General features: G+C 40.6%; 1 protein-coding gene across 12 annotated transcripts in view; it reads right to left on the bottom strand.

Moving 5' to 3' along the window:
- MPLKIP (M-phase specific PLK1 interacting protein) overlaps nucleotides 1-21,605 on the bottom strand; it is a 27,380-nt gene extending 5,775 nt beyond the window's left edge. The window contains exons 1-4 of one of the 12 annotated variants that reach the window (XR_014942658.1): nucleotides 21,093-21,452; nucleotides 19,985-20,074; nucleotides 19,416-19,501; nucleotides 17,319-17,453 (exon numbers count right to left, since the gene is read on the bottom strand). Coding sequence is in view for 3 of the 12 variants with exons in the window: in XM_015854950.3 (XP_015710436.2) it covers nucleotides 17,250-17,453; nucleotides 21,093-21,452 (564 nt within the window). In the remaining 9 variants the exon portion in view is untranslated. Of the gene's footprint in view, nucleotides 1-1,038; nucleotides 20,938-21,092; nucleotides 21,453-21,501 lie in introns of those variants that run through there. The other 11 variants (XR_014942662.1, XR_014942657.1, XR_014942659.1 and 8 more) reach the window with 11 other exon arrangements.

Genomic DNA, 21,605 nt, shown 5'->3' with positions numbered 1-21,605 from the left:
TGTCTGGCATTTCATCCAATAAGAATCTCTCTCATATATCTTTCTTCTCCCCTTCTTGCCAGCCTGTGCCCTAACTTGCTGTAGAAATCCTCCTCGTAGGGAGTGGAGGCAGATCTGGTATTTCTGAGTGAGAAAATCACTAAATGAGAAACTGACATAAACTGAGTGTGGCGGTTCCCCTCCCCATAAGGGCTCCTATCAGAAGGGGATGTCTGCCTCTCAGCAGCACAGCATGACCCTTCCCACATGTCTTTGGGCCGGTGGCAGCTACAGGAGTGCTGCTGTTACTTGTTTGGGAATCTGGGGTATGGTATTTGTCAGAGGTCACACAGAGTGTCCACAGCCAATAAAGAGCTGAATTGGGATGTCCCATGGTTCTACCTGGGTTACAAAACTAAGCACAAGGATGAGCCAAGGGATGTTTCAGTTTGTGTAGTGCAGCACCAGTTGTCTCCCTCTGCACTTAAGCTCTGAGGTGAGATAACACAGAGCTCCTCATCCTTGGGTAGCCGGAGGAAGCTCTGGATTTTCTGGAGGAGGTGCTTGACCAGTAACATTGCTATTCCCATGCAATGACATTTATATAATAATAGTGTAAAAAAAAACCAAAAAAACCAAATACTGTTTTGTAACAACTTCACAGACTGCATTACTGACATCACCATGTTCATCTTCTATTTTTCCTTCTGGAAAAAAAAAAAAAAAAAAGGGTTTGTTGTCTTCTCCAGTATTTGCTGCTCCTGTGCTGATGGAGGTGGGCTGCTTGCAGGATGCAGGGTATAGGACCAGTGCTGTGGGGAGGTGGGGCTGTTGTCTCTGCTGCCGTGCGCCACTGCTTGGCCTGTTCATACCCTGTGACTTCTCCAATAAATCAAGTTGTTACAATGAGCTGCAGTGGGCTGTCAGGCTGTGCGCACCTCCCTGCCTTACTGTGCTGCTACTGTAGAACAGCAACTGTAACTATTCGTTTATTGGTGAAAATTGTTCATCACTGACTGGGTGAAAAATCAGGCTAAGAAGTACAGAAGACAAGGGAAGTGAACAGAAATCTATTTAATGATGTATAAGAGCAAATACTGATTAAAGACTTCTCTACAGATGGTCTGGTGGCTCCACACCAGAAAGGTATCGCCATAAGGCTGGAAGGCTTTTATAGGAGCTGTAAATGCTTTTCTCCACACACTGCTTCTTGTTACAGATTGCAGATCCTGCTCTGTGTCTTCCCAATGAGCACACACAGTTATGTGGGATAGTGAAAAAAGACATGCATGTAGCAGTAAGAGTTTTTATTTGCACACCGTAGCTGCAATTACAACATTGCCTTTTGGGCACAACGCAAAAGAAAAAATCCCATTGAATTTGCAGGCCCAGTCTGTCATCAACACAACTCTATTTCAGCTTATACCATAAGACAAACCAGAGATGGCTTTACTCTTTACCATGCAACAGCTGGTGGTTTAGGTGTAACCATCCCATATTTACACACTGAACTGAAAAGAAATGAGAAAGTATGAGAGAGGTTGGTTACACCAACAAGACGAAATATTTTCAGACATCCTTGCAACAACAGTAAGAGGCTGCAGGTGATGGTGAAAGTCAGTTTAGCATGCAGAACAACACTGAGTTGAGATCCTTCACTGACACTGACCCAACCTGAGGTAGTCTGTTTCCAGGTGTATTTTGAGCGAGAACATTATTCAGAACTGTTTCTGCTCTTTGAAAAAGGGATCAATGAGCAACCTCCCACATATTTACCAATGTAACAAGGCAAACCCAGCATGAAGGGTGCAGAAGCATGCGCTTTTCTGCTCACTGATGATTTAATGGGAGAATTCTGCTTGAGTTCCAGTGGAGCCATTGCTTGGCTGCATGATACCGACTGCTGGAGGATTTCAGAGGGCAGGAGGGAAAACATCAACAGCAGCTACTCCCCTGGACACCAGCAGCATCACATCTACAAGCAGTTAGACCCAGGAAACTGGCTTTTTGTAAAGAGCGTGCTTCAAACCATACTGGGAAAGCTGGCAGTTGCTGCTGCTCTGCAGAACAGTTCTGAAAACCATTTTATAAGTGAGAAAGTTGCTCAGGTTGATGTGAACTGTTCTGAAATCAGTGAGAAAAAAGAAAACCAACATGGCTTCTTACATGCAGTGCCTTGGGAGTTCAGGCAATGCTAATGATGCATTCCTGTTTTTAGGCTTGGTCATTTATTTATTCATTCACTTATTCATTTATTGATTTATTTATTGTAGCTTCTAGAAAGTAAAATACATGAAAAAAATATTGTAATGATTATGTCGATAGTTTTATGCTCTAGGAAGAGACCATGGCACTAAGTTTTCCATCAAAACAAACAGATACCTCACCGACCAACAAAACAAAATGCCAACAAGCTCGAAGACTTGAAGCCTCAACCTATGGATCATTTTTCTCTTTCATAATACCTGGCACAGAAAGCTTACTGCGCTGTGTTTTGGTGCACTGTCACGTTTTGCTGTCTGAATCCTTAATTGGAAATGCAGAAAAACATTTGTCTCCAGGAGATGAGGAAGTAGGTGCTTGGCTGGATTATGCACCTATCAGCTGCGCCTAAAGTACTGGTCATAAGAAAGAATTAAGAAAGACTCATTAAATTAATGGCTAACGGAGCTAAAAACTGGCTTAACCATGATAATTGCTTGAGAATCTCCCACTGGAAAGAGCTACACTTCTGATCATGGCATAAATCCTTTCCATTTGCAGTGTAAATTCAGCAATACAAGTATCCCTCTATAGCTCTTTCGAATCTGTAACCTCCATCTCTATAGCATTGTGCATAAAAATGTAGACTGTTGTATTGGTGTGAAATTGTTCCTGCTGTCATTGCAGATTTTACATCAGTTTGGAGATGAAATCCAACCCTCTGTTAAACTCAGCAGGTACTCCCATTTAATTATTCAGTGACTGAAGATACCTTTTGAATAGATTTTTTAAAAAAGCAACTAAATTCTGTTTAAATATAGAAGTGTGTAATTTGGCATAGAAGTTCAGCTCTCCTTGATCCAGCGAACTATACAGAAATATGGATTATCTATGAAATCACTGGAGATACTCCACTATCCCAAGCCTTAGCAGACCAACAGCCTAAGAAGGGGTTTCTTTCCTTTGGTTAAAAATAATGTTTTTGGGTCTACTTGCATTCTTTGCAGCAAATCTGAAAGGTACTTAGGAAAACAAAAATAGCTTTGCAGACGTAAATCAGAATCTGAAACATTTTAATGACTTGTCATAGCACAGATGCTCAGAGCATCATTTCCAATTGGTATGAGTTGGAAAGCACAGTATCCTGTCTGCTGGTACATGTCCTCCTGGCATGTGTGCATTTAAAACCTGCTCTGGAAGTTTTTCTTGGTTAACAAGAATAGGGAATGGAAGGAGGAATGAATAAAACACTTGGTTTTCTTCTGTCCTTCAGTAGTGGGTAATCATCTGCAGTGGCCTGTCTGGAATGACACAGTGGCAAAATAACTAAGAGTGAGTACTCACTTCTAAATCTGATGAAAAGGGATTGTTTGCACTTTTGCACAGAACAAGTGGTGGAGAGGTGCGAACTTCCACCAAAATACACTTTGTCTTGAAAGCTTCATGTAGTGTCTCTAGTTTAATGATCCTTGTACCTTAGATTTATTATGCTTCACAATTTCCCTTCCATACACAGCAAAGATTGCACATTTTTGTTCAGTTTTTCTCAAAAAAGTCCATTGAGTTTGGTACAACATTCTAAAATCAAGAATTGTACCATTAGGTTCACAGAAGGATTACACGGTTGTGGTCACCGGGGCTATGACATAGAGTTACTTAAGTCAGTTTCGCTAATCCAATTTGTGGATTCTTGGGAGCAAAAGGTGGCAGCAGCAGGTTGTCTGGCATGCAGGCTCTCCACCACCACCTCTGTGGCTGCAGGAAGGCTTTTCATTGACATGGGTTTAAAAGCAGGAAGGACACTGTGGCAGGAGCTCCAGGACACTCCCATCCTGAGATCTCTCTTTATCCTGGCTGGAGAGGAAAATGTTATAATAAAGCTGTAAATTGTTCTAGCTCTTTATGCCTGGTGGACAAGGAGTGCCAATGCTGCTTTTCAAGGCTTTGATGTATCAAAGACACCAAGGATGGGGTAGCTAGCATGTAAAATTAAGGAAGGTTTTTATGTGGAGTGTTACGGTGTCTGTGTTTGGGATATTCAGAAAGGTGCTAGTCTACTAGATGCTGTTCTAACCACTGCATGAAGAAACGAGGGAACAACGGGGAATGCTAAGCAACTACCTTCATATTTTGACACAATTAGATGTAAGGTCACACATACATAAACAATCAATGACGTTGGTCACACTTACAAAACAAGAGGCAAGAAGCCAGTATGAAGTGACGGTGAGAAGGAGCAACTGTTGCCTTCCAGAGCGAGGCTGAAGCTAAGGTTAACGTGATACACAGGCTGAGGACTATTAATCTGCAGTAATTGTAATGAGATCACTAAAAAAACTAACAGATCACTAAAAACAAACACCAGAAAAGCTTATGGAAACAGAAACAATTACAGACCTGGAAGCATGCCCCAGTGTGACTTTAATGGCTGTATTTAATGGCTGCAGACAACATTCAAATGTTATTTGTTCACCTATCTTTAATACAAATTTGATGTGTGACTCTGTAATGCAATATAAAAATGCAAATTATAATCCATTGATGCAAGCTAGCGCTAGACAAAGCCATTCCAGACAGAAAGCAGATTTTTAAGTGACAGGTTAGTCTTGGGGATCAACATCAATTGACTGATGCCAACATGACTGCCTTCTGAAATCTTCCAACATCAGAGATTTTTTCCAATGATAGTATTGTATGCTCCGGTTGAAGGGAAGTTGTTGGTTGGACGCAGAGGATCTTAGGTGATGTTTCCACCCGCCATTATGCAGGATGTCAAGATAAATATTTCATTCTAGCACCGACTGATGGATGGGCAGTGTGATTTGGGATTTGATGAAATCTCTGTATAGCTGACTGGGCAAATAAGAACAGTATTCAGTTTTAGTTGGTGCAATTCAGGCTTTAAAGAAAAGATCTGTAATCTGTAACTCTTAACAAGTTAGCATCATCAAAAGCATTAATTTCACCACTCTTTGGTACTCAGTAGGCATGGATTTCAGTTGGTAACCAGAAAACCTTTTGTCTTTACCTCTTTGAAAGATGCTTCGAATTTTGAATTAGTTAAAAGGAAAAATTAGGGAGATGATGGAGGAGAGAAGAATAAACAACCAAAGAGGGTCCACATAACCTTAGGACTAAGGTAGTGAAGCAAGAGCCTGAAAAGAACGTGCAGGAAGTAAAAAGGAGGAGGATGCAGGCAAATGGAGGTGCCTTTGCTGATGACTTTCCAATTGAAGTTACAATTTAAAATTACTACTAGTGAGGTGACTGACAGCTTCTGTTGTTAAATTCGCTTTTGGGAAAGCTCACTTGAACAGCTTCCCTGTTTCAGACAGCAGTAAGTTCAGTCTAAAAAACACTTTATTCAAGCTGTAATTTGATTTGAAAGCAGTTGGAGGAGCTGCTTTGTCAGTAGAATTATGGAACAGTGCTAATGTCTGGCACAGACAAGTCTGTGTGGTACAGATAGCTGTGAGAAGGGTAACTTAGGAATTGCTTAAGTCACAAAAGAGTTAAAAGTGTCCTAAGAACAAAGTAGAAGAGAGAAGTATCTGATTCAAATGGCATGTCAGCTAAGGAAAGAAAACAGAAATGGCTGGTGGAAAGAATATGGAGAAAAGGGAAAGCCTGTGAAGAAACAGAAAAATGAACGCTGGTCTTAATATCTTTCTTCAGCTTTCTACTCGTTGATGTCACTTAAAAGGAGAGCTGCAACACACTGTGGACTTCTGCTTTCTGATGCTGAAACAACTGAGTGAGGCTGATGCTGAACCTCAAGGGGAACAAAGAATGTGCTTTTAAGGAGCCAGCCTTACAATAGAGGGTCTTCTTGCCAAGAGGTGCTGGAGAGGGAAATTTGCTGTGCTGAAGATCTTCCCCCGGTCCACAAGTAACCCCAGAAATTGAACTATTTGTTTTTGGATTCTTACATAGCAACAGCCTAACTGCTAGTAAAGGTATATACTTTCATTAGGCGTGTTTCTGCTGTTTTTCTCTGGAATACATCAGTACAGTTAGAGCAAAACCAGAAACTGGATTTTTTCACCTGCACACCGGAAAGTTACAAGACAGAAGAAAGTTGTTTTGCAGCACATCTTCTGGCAATTTAAAAGCCTCTGAAATAGAATTTAGTACTAAAGTAACTGTAACTGGACTAAAGCTGAATGTTCTTTTTAAATTTATAGTAAATGACATAGACTGAAAAGTCCCTATGGACACAGACTTTTAATTTTTGCTTAAAACTCACTTCTTTCTGAAACACACACCTGCTTTCTTATCATTCATGTACTGAAAAATAGCATGCTCTGGGGCTGCTGAAGGGAGAGAGTGCCTCATTTTACACTTCCATGAAATAGCTTTCTTCCCTTCTTCCCTCCAGCTGTCTCCCATCAAGGTTTTACTACTTCAGTATACATATATATATTGAGTTTTGGGTGTATTTGGGTATGTATGCTTGTGTATATAGCTATGCTGAGTATATGAAGAGTACTTAAGAGGCAGGTGAGCTGGGAAGCAAAGAGGAAGAATGGGATCTACATAACAGCTTTCCCATATCCTTTTCTTATGTTCTTTTCCTGTTGTCTTCCTACAGCAACTTTGCCTCTATCCTTGCAATATTCAGACAGATCTGAACACCAGATTTCATTTTATGTTTAGAAAACAATTTTTACTATTACTGGTATGGGCATGCCTGCCTTGTAAGGCTCCCACTGCACAATCCCAAGCACCAATACAGGCTGGGCAGATGACGGATTGAGAACAGTGCTGATGAGGACATTAGGATGTTCACTGATGAAAGACTCAATGTGAGCCAGCAGCATATGCTTGCAGCCTGGAGAGCAAACCGTATCCTGGGCTGCACCAAAAGCAGTGTGGTTAGCAGGGCGAGGGAGGTGACTGCTCACTTCTACTCAGCTCCATTTGCAGTACTGCATTCATATCCGAGACCTCCAGCATAAAGAAAAGGACGTGGACCTGTTGGAGCAAGTTCAGAAGAGGGCCCCAAGGATGATCAGAGGGCTGAAGCACATCACCTATGGAGACAGGACAAGAGAGTTGGGTTTGTTTTGCCTAGAAAAAGAGAAAGCTTTGGGGACACCTTACTACAGCCTTTCAGTACATGAAAGGAGCTTATAAATGAGAGGTGGATTGACTTTTTATACAGTCTGACAGTGACAGGACAAGGGAAAACAGTCTTAAACTGAAAGAAGGGAGACTTATGTTAGATATTGAAATTTTTTCCTTAGAGGGTAGTGAGGCCACATTCCTGGAGGCACTCAAAGCCAAGTTGAATGGGGTCCTGGGCAACCTGATCTAGTGGGTGGCAACCAATCCACAGCAGGTAGGTTGAACTAGATGAACCTCAAGACCCCTTCCAACTCACACCATTCAATGACTACATGATTCTACTTGTTGAAGTAGTTCTATCACCTCCAGCACTATAAACCAAGAAGCTTTAGTGAACTGTGATGCTGTATGGCTGAGTGGTACCAATTCCACCTAATGCTCCAGCAGATGACTAGGTAGAGTAGAACGCAGAAGGACATATCAAGCATGTTCTAAAAGAAGAGGCAGCAAAAACAGGCTTATTTCCATGGAAAATCCACAAGATATAGTTGATACACAAAACATTTTGTAGGGAAAAAAACAACAACAACAAAAAAAAACCAAAAAAACAAAAAACAGGAGTACACAACAATTAGAAGAGAGAAAGTCAAGGTAACTCAATGTGATTAAGGTATTTTCTCTGAGTGAATGTAAAGGATGTTTGTATGTGTTAAAAAATCTGTAAGATAAATGATAGAGATCTGACTAATGGAAGGAGAGCTGTGTCACCTGCTTCCTTATAGCTCAGTGAAATTAAACCAGGGAAAGTTTCAACCATGTACAAAGCATAGAGAATACTATTTCTTCCTCACCTCATAGCAGTGAGGGTGATAGGCTACAGAAGAATCAATGTACAGACCATGCAGTGATCATTCTGAAAGGAAATTAAAGGTCGTCAGAGAACATAACCAGATGTAACAGAAATCCTGAAAACAGAGATTGAAAGGTTCTTCATGCATGCTTTCTATATACTTGGAACTTTATTTAAGAAGTTATTCTAAGTACAAGAATACTGTTCATAGCATAAGCTTCAGTTTCAACAGAGATGTGATTTGGCAGTTCACTCATTTGAAAACAGCCACAATTTTTAAATGCCACTGGTCATTTACGGTGGAGACTAGCTACAGAGCAGGTAAGACTGTGCTGGGCGAGGGATCTCAAGTAGAAAAAGCCAAAAGAAAAGCTCTTTCTCCTTACGAAAAGCTTTTTTTTAAGGTTTTTCTGAAGGCAGTAACATTTTGCCTGTGCTGGGGAGCTGTCAGCTGTAGGCAGGCTCCTGAGGCATCAGGAGTGGAGCTGACACAGCCATGGCAGTTTAAACAGCCTGCAAACATGTTGTTGTTGCTGGCTATTAACGTCAGGAGCTGACGAGGGGAAGCAAAATTCTGGACCTGCTGTTTGTTAACAGAGAAGGTCTGGTGGGGGATGTAAAGGCTGAAGGCCGTCTGGGACAAAGTGATCATGAAATGCTAGATTTCTCGATCCTTGTTGAACCACAGAGGGGAGTCAGCAGAACTGCCACCTTGGACTTCCAGAGGGCAGACTTCAACCTCCTTAGAACCGTGGTTGAGAGGGTCCCCTGGGGGGTAACTTTGGAGAGTGTGGGAGCCCAGGAAGGCTGGGAATACTTTAAGGAAATTGTCCTAAAGGCACAGGAGCTGACTGTCCCAAAATCGCGAAAGACGAACCAACGGGCGAAGAGGCTGGGCTGGCTGACCAAAGATCTTTTGCTTGATCTCAAGAACAAAAAGAGAGTTTACAGTCTCTGGAAGAGTGGGCGAGCTACTTATGAGGATTACAGGTATGTAGTGAGGCTGTGCAGGGAGAAAATTAGGAAAGCCAAGGCACAGCTAGAACTGAGCTTGGCTGCTAAAGTTAAGGAGAATAATAAATATTTTTATAAACACATCAACGGCAAGAGGAAGGCTAGGGAAAATCTCCATCCCTTGTTGGATTCTGAGGGCAACTAGGTCACTGAGGATCAGGATAAGGCTGAGGTACTTAATACCTTCTTTGCCTCAGTCTTTAATAGTAATGCTTGTAACTCCTTGGAAACACAGCCACCTGTGCTGGTAGATGTGAAGGGGGAACAAAATGAGCCCTGCGTGATCTGCGATGAGAAGGTGCTGGACCTGCTTCAAAAGCTGGATGTTTATAAGTCCATGGGGTCAGATGGTTTGCACCCTAGAGTGCTGAGGGAGTTGGCAGATATGGTTGCCAAATCACTTGCCATAATTTTTCGGCAGTCTTGGCTGACTGGGAATGTCCCGGTGGATTGAAGGCTGCGATTGACACCTGTCTTCAAAAAGGGCCAGAAAGACGATCCTGGCAGCTACAGGCCCATCAGTCTCACCTCGGTGCCTGGGAAAGTTATGGAAAGGATAATCTCAACAACTAAACGTCAGCCAAGGGATCAGGCCTAGCCAGCATGGATTAATGAACGGTAGATCCTGCCTGACTAACCTGATTTCATTCTATGACAAGGTGACTCACTTGGTAGATGAAGGTAAGGCTGCTGATGAGGTCTGCCTGGACTTCAGTAAGGCCTTTAACACTGTCCCCCATAACATTCTGGTAGAGAAGCTGGCTGCCCATGGTTTGGATGAGTGCATGCTCCACTGGGTGAAGAGCTGGATGGATGGCCGGGCCCAGAGTTGTGGTCAGTGGAGTGGAATCCAGTTGGTGGCTGGTCACAAGCAGCGTCCCCCAGGGCTTGGTGCTTGGGCTGCTTCTGTTTAACATCTTCATTGATGATCTGGATGAGGGGATTGAGTGCACCCTCAGTAAATTCGCAGATGACACAAAGTTGGGAGGGAGTGTTGATCTGCTTGAGGGGAGAAGGGCACTACAGAGGGACCTGGATAGACTTGATCAATGGGTCAAGGTTAACGGCATGAGTTTCAATAGGGCCAAGTGTCGGGTCCTGCATTTTGGTCTCAACAACCCCAGCCAACCCTACAGTCTTGGGGAAGTGTGGCTGGAAAGCTCCCAGATGGAAAGGGACCTTGGTGTGCTGATGGACAGTTGGCTGAATATGAGCCAGCAGTGTGTCCAGGTGGCCAAGAGGGCCAATGGCATCCTGTCTTGTATGAGGAATGGTGTGGTGAACAGGACTAGGGAAGTCATCCTGCCCCTGTATTCAGCATCGGTGAGGCCTCACCTCGAGTACTGTGTTCAGTTTTGGGCACCTCAGCACAGGAAAGTCATGGAGGTACTGGAGTAGGTCCAGAGAAGGGCAGCGAGGCTCCTGAAGGGCTTGCAGAATCAGCTCTATGAGGAGAGGCTGAGGAAGCTGGGGCTATTTAGTCTGGGGAAAAGGAGGCTGAGGGGAGACCTTATCACCCTCCTCCAGTACCTGAAAGGTTCTTACAGTGAGAGTGGGGCAAGTCTCTTCTCACTGGTGACAGGTGACAGGACAAGGGGAAATGGCCTCAAGTTGCGCCAGGGCAAGTTTAGGTTGGATATTAGGAAGAACTTCTTTACAGAAAGGGTAGTTAGGTACTGGAATATACTCCCCAGGGAGGTGGTTGAATCACCATCCCTGGATGTGTTTAAGAGACGTTTGGATGTGGTGCTCAGGGATATGATTTAGTGGAGGGTTTTTAGAGTTAGGGTACTGGTTAGGCTGCGGTTGGACTTGATGATCTTCAGGGTCTTTTCCAACCTGGGTAATTCTATGATTCTCAACATACTGCTTTCTTAGCATCTGGAAATAACAACCAAATCATTTTGTTTGGTGTAATTGAATTGCCATAGCAACCAGAAGACTGCTACAGATTTACAAACAAAGAAAAAAGCTTGAGGAATGTGGAGTGGCATGTAATCTATAGATGTGACCCTTGGTGCCTTCCTGCGGATAACAACACAAGGTGTACTCTTGGCTGGTATGCAAGTGTTTACTCTCCTTTTTTTTGGAGACCTCTGAGATCTTCAACTGCAAAGTTTAACTAAGCTTAAGAAAATACACAAGATGATACAGAGTTGCTAGACATTGCAACAGAGAAGTGAAGAAGCTTCTTTTCTGCCAACTCCACTGTGGGAATAACAGCATGTTAATTCCTAACATCTGTTATGGGAATACAACTCAAAAGCGTTATTTCACATTAACCTAATAATTTTCATTAAGCCACAGGAGGCAGTGGTTTGATTTTAAAAGTGTTGTGCAACTACTACTTTTAACCCAATTACTGCTGATATTACTCCCCAGTTGGCAATCAGTGTTTTTTGAAGTTTATATTTGCTCTGTCATTTGTGGTTTCTGCTCTGTAATCAATCACAGAAGTTATCAATTAAGTTAATTCCTCTTCCCTTGTTGCAGCATTAGCTCAATGTGATACTTGAAAGGGGAATGATTTGCATCAGTGTAAAAAAGGGGTTGATCTTCCATTTATAAGTATTTACACTAATGTATCAACAGCAAGTTCAGCAGTCTGAACTCATGCAATTCCCTCAGGCAGGTTACAAGTATTTAAACCCAAAGCAAACACTTGCTGACTTTACAGTAACAACTTACATCTATCTTGACTACACATCAATTAGACTGTGGCAAAACACATGGATACCGGGTTTAAATATATTTTAATACATCACTAAGCAGCATGATCATTGCTGACAATAAAAGTGCTTTTATAAATGCACCCCATTATAAAATCATTGTTAAAAATTTCAGCCTGACCTGATATCAAATTCTTTGCTTCCTAATTTTCTTTTGCTATTTAAATCCTTTTAGCCTTCATCCCATTAATGCTGTGATTCACTGTAAGCTTAGAAAATGAAGAGTCCCTTGAGGAATGAATACAGGGGGATGGAAGCCATACTTACTTGTTTTGCCTATGTTAAAATTCCCTTCTACCAGCAGTCTGGAAACGTGGAAGTAGAGGTTACACTGAATTACAGTGACATCTCTGCTCATACAATGCATCTGGCCCTGTGCAGATCATGGCAGTCTAAAATGCTTCCAGCCCAGCATCTTCACTATAATAGCTCTTGCCCAGCACACCTGTGTGAATTGTATCAGCCTCTTCTGGAAAATGGAAGCTCTTCCAAGTAAGAAATGAAAAAGACTCAGATCTTCTACCTGCAGTATGCAACTACCACCACTACTCGAATTCAGACTGACATCTGAATAAAACAAACCTCTATCTTCTGTAAGATAAAAGTATGAATTCAATAAATCATCCATGCTCATGTCACTCTTACCTGAAAAAAACTGAATACTGATAATTAAGCAACTGTGGGAATTAATTTTAACATTTGAAAATGACTTCCCTGCTAAAATACTGGCAATGTGAACATCTAATGCAGGAATACTTTCTATTCTAATTGAAGGGAATATACACTAATCTACTGCCAAAAGCCTTCCACATCCAGTGAACAATACAGCCTTCAGGTCTGTGAAATTTATTCTGTATTTCATATAAACCAGAATTTTCCTTTTTAACAGAGGTGATTAGGTGATTTTGTCCAAAGTTCATGTCCTGGCCAGCCTTGAAGCTATTAGTTACAAGTCAGTGCTTCTCCAGAAGAAAAACACAAACAAGCATGGTCTTGTGATCTGTGAAACTGTGCAATTCTTTCAATTTTATCCCTTCTTCTGTCTTACTAAGGAGTGGGATAGTATTATTTTCAGTATTATTAGCATTGGCTTAATTTTTGTTCTGCTGAAAGAGGGAATGGAAAAACTAGATGATCATTGTGGTCCTTTCCAACCCAGGCCATTCTATAATTCTACAAACTATACTACTCATCACATACCTTCAATTTCCTTCCTTTGAATAGAAGAAGTTGTGTCATCTGAAATTACATTACCTATGTCTGCTCGCACACAAACTTCTGGGGGACTGGGACACAGAAATCATTACTTGATTCTTCAGCAATCAGTGGATGCAATCCTCCATTTAACTTCCAAATATAAGCAAGTTGGAAGGAAGGAAAATTTGGGGAAAGGAGAACAAAATATCTACTCTTAAGAATTTAGGAAAATGTAGCTTAAAAACATAAATTGAATTCCATGCATGACAGGCTTGGCGCATATATAAAAAGCACATGTATGATACAGAATTCACAGCAATTGCAAGACACAGTAGCTCACTGCATAGTTTGTAAAGAGCAATGACAGCAATGACAGACCAATGGGTGATAATTTTCAAACTTTAATGTTTGTTAGACGTTGGGTGCATGAGTAAAAGCCTATGATGTCAACAAGACTACTCCTAAGTATAACTCAAAAGCCAAACAGACTACAATAACTTTCCTTTAGGAGGGAGCTAGAGAATAGATACTTGTAGACTATACATAAAACGTATGCTTATTCTGCCAGGTTTCTAATAAACACACATAAATTGAAGAGCATACAAAGATACCCTCAACAGGAAAAAAGCCTGACTGCAGAAGCAGTTACCCATTCTGCTGATCAGAAGCATTTCCTCTGCAATGTGTTTCCAGTTTTTACATTAGAAAAATGGTAAACCTCAGTGTATTAATGCTAGTTGTTTTTTTTTAAAGTTTAATACAAACTTTAAAACCCCATTTAAATTGAAATGTAACTTTCTAAATAGCTTGTTTTACAATTTCAGTGTAAAACAGTGCATCTTCGGTGCCAGACAAAAGTTACTATTCTGGATCATAAAGCTGCAGTGAAAACCCAAACTTGAACCACCTCTGAAGAACTGTTGTACACAAGCTGGGATTCCTCCTCACCTGCTGTGTTACCATGTCACACAGAATTGTACTCGAATTAATTCAGTAGTCTAACTGTCATATGCAGCTCATCATTGAGCACAGCAGCTAGCAAATAGAATTACAGATTTTTTTATTTTTATTTTTTGATAGAGTTAGCAGTGAGTTATGCAATTCCTTTTACTGTGACTGAATGGAAAATAAATCTCAATGGACAAAGAACGCAAACAAAACTGAATGGACAGAATGATTATTAATCCAAACTTCTGAAGAGTTAAATGACTTACCTTAAAGTCTGCTGAAAAAAGCATAACACCCAAGTTCTTAAGTGTTCTCATTACAGAAGAATACCTTCATCAGCGAGACAGAGAAACTATTCTGTTTCATGGGCTCATGAAGTAAGGATGCATTTCAGATGTTTTGGTTTTTTTCCTTATCATCAAATACTACTTCCAGAACTATACTGGTGCTAAGAAGAGGCTTCATAAACAAATGAGGAAGTGATATATCCTATCTTCATTAGAAACATGTGGGAGAAAGAATGTTTGCCATATGGGAAAAGGGACAAAAATCAGCAAGTTAAGTGCTCTAGTTTCCTGGCTATCATAGAAAAAAAAACCCGAACAAACAAAACTGAAACAAAATACCGGGCAAAGTTTAGTCTGGCTTTAATATTTATTTTTTTATATTTATGGTTCTAAGCATGTGTTCATGCATTTTACAGCTATCCAACAACATTTTGAAATGTTATTGTAATTTCAGAATTTCTCCTGGAAGACAGAAAGTTGAATCACTTTAAAGTTTCTGGTATGGTGTGACGAGTTTAGTATCCTTATTACATCTAAATTCCTTGCAGATTCTTGACCAAATTATAGGAGTCTTTAGCAGTGTGATGTACTTTTAATTGTTGGGTCATATCCTGAAGTGCACTGGTGCAGCAGCTTAAAAGATGGCACTGTGGAAAGCCTGTACTGATTAAGCAGCGCTTCAAGATTGTTTCCTGACTTCACTTTCTGGAACATTTACCTTCACTGATGTCTGACACCCTGCTCCAGGAGCAAACATTTATTACCAGAGGTGACTGGCTTTGATCCCTTGGTCAACTGGAAAGCCAAAATAAAAAAAAAATGCATCTTTGCAGTGTGCAAGGACAGCTGATATTTGTTACTGTAAAAAGAGTTCCGTCTCTAACAGTCTCTGTTCTGTCATGAATCCTTTTCCTTTCTCCTTTCTAAACCCAGTTTCTTCTCATGTCTCACTGGGAACACATAATAACTTTACTCTCTTAAAACATCAGGTACTATCTGATCTACTTCCATGAGATCATCAAACACATTACAAAAAGTAAAGTGCGTTGAATCGCAAAGGAGAAAAGTTACAAAAAAGATGACTCAGTTAATCACTCTATAACTTTGTGAGCTTTACAGAACCTGCAAAGGTAAAAAGAAAGAAAACTTTATATTCTATAATTCAAAATGACATAATTGAATTACTTTAAATTCTGTAGAGTTTGTACAAGTAATCAAATAATTTCAGTTCTGCTGGTATGCGTTACAGATACGAATACTGACAGTTGCAATGGAAATGACAGTTTTGATTCGGGGATGATGATTTAAGAACTTGTGATATCAAGCAGGCATTATGTTCTCAGTTCTCTGAGCAGCCTTTTGGATATAGTACTAGAACAAACAAAAAGTCCAATTGAAGAAAAACAAGCGAAAAACTTTAGGTTACAGTCATAAAAGTTTAAGACTCAGCTAGCATGTTCTAACTAGTCACCCACCCACACACAGTCCCCCCTCCAGTTTTAAGTTGTTCCTGAAGGTGGTATTAAGCAAAGATACTCTGTAATGAAACAGACCAAGTAGCACTACAGGACTACTGTAGCTCAGCAAAAAAAAAAAATACTCAGAACAACATAATGCAATTCCCACGCTATTCCACATAACCATGCTTCATGATTACAAAAATATTTTCTAGTTTTCTGTGAAGTAGATAAGCTTAAAAGAAAATAAATATGTTTTGAAGACTGAACTAGTGTTACTTAGTTAACTGAGTTTTCATCTTCCACGTAGCGCCTAGAAGCAATAATCAACAAATAACAATAGGGTCAAACAACACTTTAGATATCCACTGCGCACTTAACACTGCATGTAAAGAGCATGCCTACAGCTGGAACTATTCCTTACTTGCACTAACTTATGATATTCACTAGTGAATTTAAGAATGGATATTCCATACACAGAAACAAAAAAGACAAAAACCTGATTGTTTTCCTCTTCAAGATAAAAATAAACACACTGAAAACAACAATTCTCTAGAAAAAGATGCCAGCTGTAGGTAAAAAATTAAAAAGCCAGAGGAGAACAAAAATAAGATGCTATTAACGTACTAACGTCAACCGTACAACAAAGTTCCATTCATTCTATGCTAATCTAAAGGTAAATCCAGAAAATACATTTTAATTTAATTCTCATATTTTGTGTTGTTTAGCCTAAAATTGCCACAGACTTGGTTATAATCCAGAAACATGTAATCTTCTTTCAAAAGCTTTTTTCTTTTTTTGAGATACAGAAGTAAATATTACAGAATAATGTTTAGGATTCAAGGTCTGGTTCAACAAATTAAACATTTATAAGACAACACATCTGTTTCCTGAGATGGCTAAAGTCATGTTTCAGTTTCACATTGCACTACAATTAACAAAAAATACTATGCACAAAGTCAGATGTTAACTACAGCATACAAGCACATTTACAAAGTCACCTAATATAACTAGTACTATTTCTGTTAATCAGTACGCCTTAACGAAAGTCCTAAAATAATCTTTATACATTACAAAACAAGGATTTACAAAATGTTTACTTTATTTCCAAGTTACTTCATTCTAAAAATGCTGAAACATAAAAAAATACCATTATTTAAAGGAGTTTACAATAAAAAGCTAACAATCTGGCATGGAAGAGATAAATATATGTTTTGACAGTCACAAATCTCGCTGGTGATTAAAGAACATTTTGTTCTTCAAAGCTGGTAGGCACTTCCACGTAGCCAGAGAGGTAACTCATCCTACCATTTTTTTTTCCCTCCCCATACATAAAAATTTCCAATGCAATTAAAATAATAATAATAATAATAATAATTAAAAAAAAAATGGATAAAAGGTGGATGTGATAAAATATAAGCATTAACCAAGACCTTTACTACTGTTCATTTTGTGTAAATAAAAAGATTTTGTCCCAAAGTTTTCCTGGCAGGATGGAGTTATTTGGCCTTTAAAAGTGTTAACTGAAATACCTCCCTTTTTTACCAGGATATGTTGTTTGCTCACTTCTGTACTGCAGGTTTATGTCTGTGACAGAAACTGGCTCTAGGCCAGCCCATGGGTCCTCAAGCATTGAAGGTCTGTAATAGTTTTCCACATCATTAGACTCTCTTTTCTCTCTGCCATGCGCTGTACCAAATGGAGTAGATGTCCTGGGTGATCCCTTTGGAAGAAAACCATCAAGTAAAGAAACATTTAATAGACTAATTCAAACTAAGTTTCCTTCTAATGCAGTAGAGCTTTGAAGCTTATAATGAATAATCTTCAAACAATAACTATTAGCTTTCACCTGCTGCTTCCACTCAAAAGAAATTGGCTTTATTATATATTAATCAGTTGTGATTTACCAGGATAAAATCTGGTCTTCTTCAAAATGCATTTTCATCATACTAATACATAACTACAGAAAAGCTATTTTTCATAAGCAACTTCAGTTAACAACATATCTAACTCAAAAGCTGCACAACAAAACAGTGAGGAGTCTGAGGAAACATTGATTACGTCCACAAGAGTAGAAGTCGGATATTCAGTACTGAAGATTGAGCATAGCTGTACATAAGGCAAATTGCTACAAATGACCTGAGGAACACTGAGAAACACTTTGCTTTAATCAAATTAGTGTTTGTGAAACTTAAGATGACTTTCTTTTAATATACAAATCTTGATGGAAATTAAACAGGCATTACATGAAAGGAAATTATTTTGTCTGGAGGCTTTTGATATTTTATTTCTTCCAAAGGTCACGGACCCCACAATTGCTTTCAGAAATCTGCTAGGGTCTGCAACTTAAAGAGGGCTAAGATGAAGCAAATTACTGTAATGTTTTTCTCCCAACATCATCTATTGATCCTTTCCTCAAATTCGCTTCCTTAAAAAGCAAAGTTTTGTCTAAAGCTACATTCATTTAAGCTGGTTTGTTTTAACCAAAGTTAAACAAATAATATTACAGATACGCTGTTGTTAGTCTAAAAACATGCCTGTTACATTGTGAATGCCTAAGAACAGGATTCCTTGAGGTTAATGCCAGCTTCTGACTGTAAAAACAAGGATTAGAGGTGGTGGTTTTTTTTGGACTAGAAGTAACTGACTAACTAGTATCCGCTACATAATATAACTATATATAACTATATAAAGCAATTTCTGGGTAAAATGGAGCAAGGCTGCCATAAAGTGAAGCCCCCTGTGCTTAGACTGAGGGCACTGAAACAGTTTAGTATGGAACCTATTTCTGAAAAAGTACTCTGCCAGGAGCCTGCTTGTGTGGTCCCAATAACCATTTCTATAGAATTTCTAAAGATTGATTATGGTGGATATACAACTAAATATGGGAACATCCATGTGCAATTTGCAGGACATTTGTTTCTAATGTTTCATCACAGCCAATTATTTTATGAAGTATATAATACCAAAAGCATGAGGATAAGGTCAGTATACATCTAAAACACTTTTTAAAGGACAAGAAGTCGAGTCAATATGTGCTAGCAAAAATGGCATTAATATTATTTATGCAAACATGCTAACAGTAAAGCATACACAGTATGCTTTATACAATACACAGTATTCCAAATAAAAAACACATAAACATAATGTCTAATAAAAACCCCATGACACCTACACTGTTTAAATGTGGAGTGTTTTTAGTGTTATGTGTAATCCACAGCTCTCAGAGGAAAGCTGGACTGATCAACATAATTATCTGTAATAAATTCAGTGATAGAAGAAACTAATTCAATGGTAAGACTCTTTTGGACAGATTTATAACTCTAAATTTCATTACAATATAATGCAGGCCATAACAATGCTGAAGTTTTTTACATGCTTGACATCTAGCATCACTAGATTGTTATGTATTACTGCATCATACAAAATAAAAAAACTTTCAATAAGCATTAAATTTAAATACATAAACACATTTTCCATTTTTTATTTTCTTTAGGGAAAAAAATCAAGAGGTGATTCCTTACATTAGAGGCCTGTGGAAAAGGAAAACACACAGCCCTACCTGTATAAGTAAAATTCAAGCCAATGATATCTTAAAAATCTAATTTTATTTTGCTGTTGTTAGTGGCAATAACCTTTCCTCGCTGAACTTTCCTTAAGGAAATGGCCAACGTAATCGCAGTACCTTTTTCCAGTTAACAAATTTATGCTAAGAGGTGATATTTGTGAGATTCAACAGACTTGTCATAAAATTTAGAAGCAGGTGCATCCCTGTGGAAAAACAGAAAGCTCAGTAAAACATTCCCCACGTGAAAGTTTTTCTTTAAGTTTTCTGTTCTTTCTGCTCAAAGTGCAAAAGTGAGTGTAGAATACTAGCAACATGGCATCACACAGAACACTGAAGTAGGAACTGTCTTTTGGATTTCAGTATGAGATTTTTAAGGGGTCACTTAATATTTTCATCTCAAAGGTGACATTAACATCAGGAATTTTAGGAGTACGATAGTTAGCTTAACAATAGCATCTGCAGAAGACAAGGGGACAACCCCTCTAAAGAAATGTGATGTTCAGAACATGCAACAAAATCCCTCTACTGAAATCCACTCATGGGCTCGTGGATGGACATTCTTGCACACCTCAAAAAAAAAAAAGAGGACTCATGGTTTTGAGATTTCCTCCCTCCATGACTATCTCTATTTCTTCCCAAGCAAAATAACCCACGTGTACGCATGTAGAAGTACTTGCACACGTTACCTTAGTCCTAGGCAAAGCTGCAGTCAGACAAATGTCTAAGTGTTAAGAAGCACTGCATTCAGGTCAATGCTTTTAAACTACTCACAAGGTCTGCAGAAGAAGAGAAGCGAAAATATGGCACCCTGCGACTGGATTCAAGCTTCTTTATGTCAGGCTTCTTTCTTAACACCAAAGATTGAGACTATGAGACTCTTCCTGCTCACAGAACCTGGTAGAAACACTTCTGACTAGCACTAGCAGCAAAAGGATTTGGAACTGTCACTATGTAATGCAGGCACATTAAGATTTAAGTAGTCTGTATTAAGATTTGACTTCATTTTACACTTCAAAGCATCATCAGGAGCACCTGAAAGTTTTACCATGGTCTGTACAGCATGTGATATTTCTTACACTTTTGAGGGTTCCCTAACACAGACATATCTGGCTTTATACAGGAGAGTGTGGTATCTCAGGATCTGTTATCCCTACCTGTACTACCAGTCACACACCAAGTATGCCACCTTGATTAACAGTGTAACTCACTGAGCCAGTTACTGCTAACTCTTGATAAAACAACCTTCTGTAAATGGAAGCTTTCAGTGCAAGGCAAGGACTCGTAAAAGGCATGTTGTGATCCCAGCAGATGCTCTCCTTTCTGTTTAGGGGAACCTCAGCTTATTTCTCTTTAGCAGATTATGCCTCACTTCTAAGTCTGTCCCAGAGCACTTTTGCATGTGCACAGGGCAGCTCCTGCAATATCAGTCAGCACTGACAAGGAAAACAGTGCTTCATGGCTGTTTTAAGAGGAAAAGACCAAAGGGAAGTAAATACAAGGGACAGAGACGCTTACTGCAGTCTTAGTTGGTATACGATTCTCTCTCCACCCTCCCGTGCCAGAATGTTAGGAGGAAGGAAGCCCTCGTATCCTGGTACTAGGCCTCGGGCAGCCTAGGGGCCCTTTCCCTCACCGGGGTCTCTCCATTTTTCCTAATGACGGAGGGCAGACGTCGCTGAGCGCGGTGTGAGTCCCTTTCCCCGGAGGACGGAGCTGCCACTCACTCCCAGCCCCGGCCGTGCTCTGCCCGCCGCTCGCTCGCTCGCTCCCTCCCCTCGGCGCCCTGCCCCATACCTGGTAGTGCCTCTGGTAGCCCCCGGGCGAGCGCTTGTGCTGTTGCAGGTGTGGGGCAGCTCCGACCGGGGACTTGCCGCCGCGGGCAGCCGGGTAGCGGGGGCTGGCGCTCTGCGGCCTGCGCGGGGTCTGCCCCCCCGGCGACGGGCTCCCGAACCGCCCGCCGCCGCCGCAGCCGGGGTCTCGGGGCGAGAGCCCGCCGCCGTAAGGCCCAGGCCACGGGCCGTAGGGCGGCGTGTGACGCGGACTGCCGTAGCCCCGCGGCGAGGGGGGCACGGGACCGCCGCCGCCGGAGGGAGGGCTCCGGAACCCGCCGCCCGCGTACGGAGGCGTCGGGGGTCGGAAACTCTGCCGGTACATGTCCCGGCCGGCACGATGCAGAACAGGCGGAGAGAAAAAGAAATAAAACCTGCGCAACGCGACACGGACAAGCACACAGCCTCGGCGCCGGATGTTCCTTTTCGCAGTTTCCCCACCCCGTTGCCCGGCGCCAGCGTTCCGGGCTTACAAGGT

This window comes from Coturnix japonica, chromosome 2, assembly GCF_054131305.1.
Source record: "Coturnix japonica strain WE chromosome 2, WE-NBRP24, whole genome shotgun sequence".
Lineage (NCBI taxonomy): Eukaryota > Metazoa > Chordata > Aves > Galliformes > Phasianidae > Coturnix > Coturnix japonica.
This window is presented reverse-complemented; position numbering and strand designations above follow the sequence as displayed.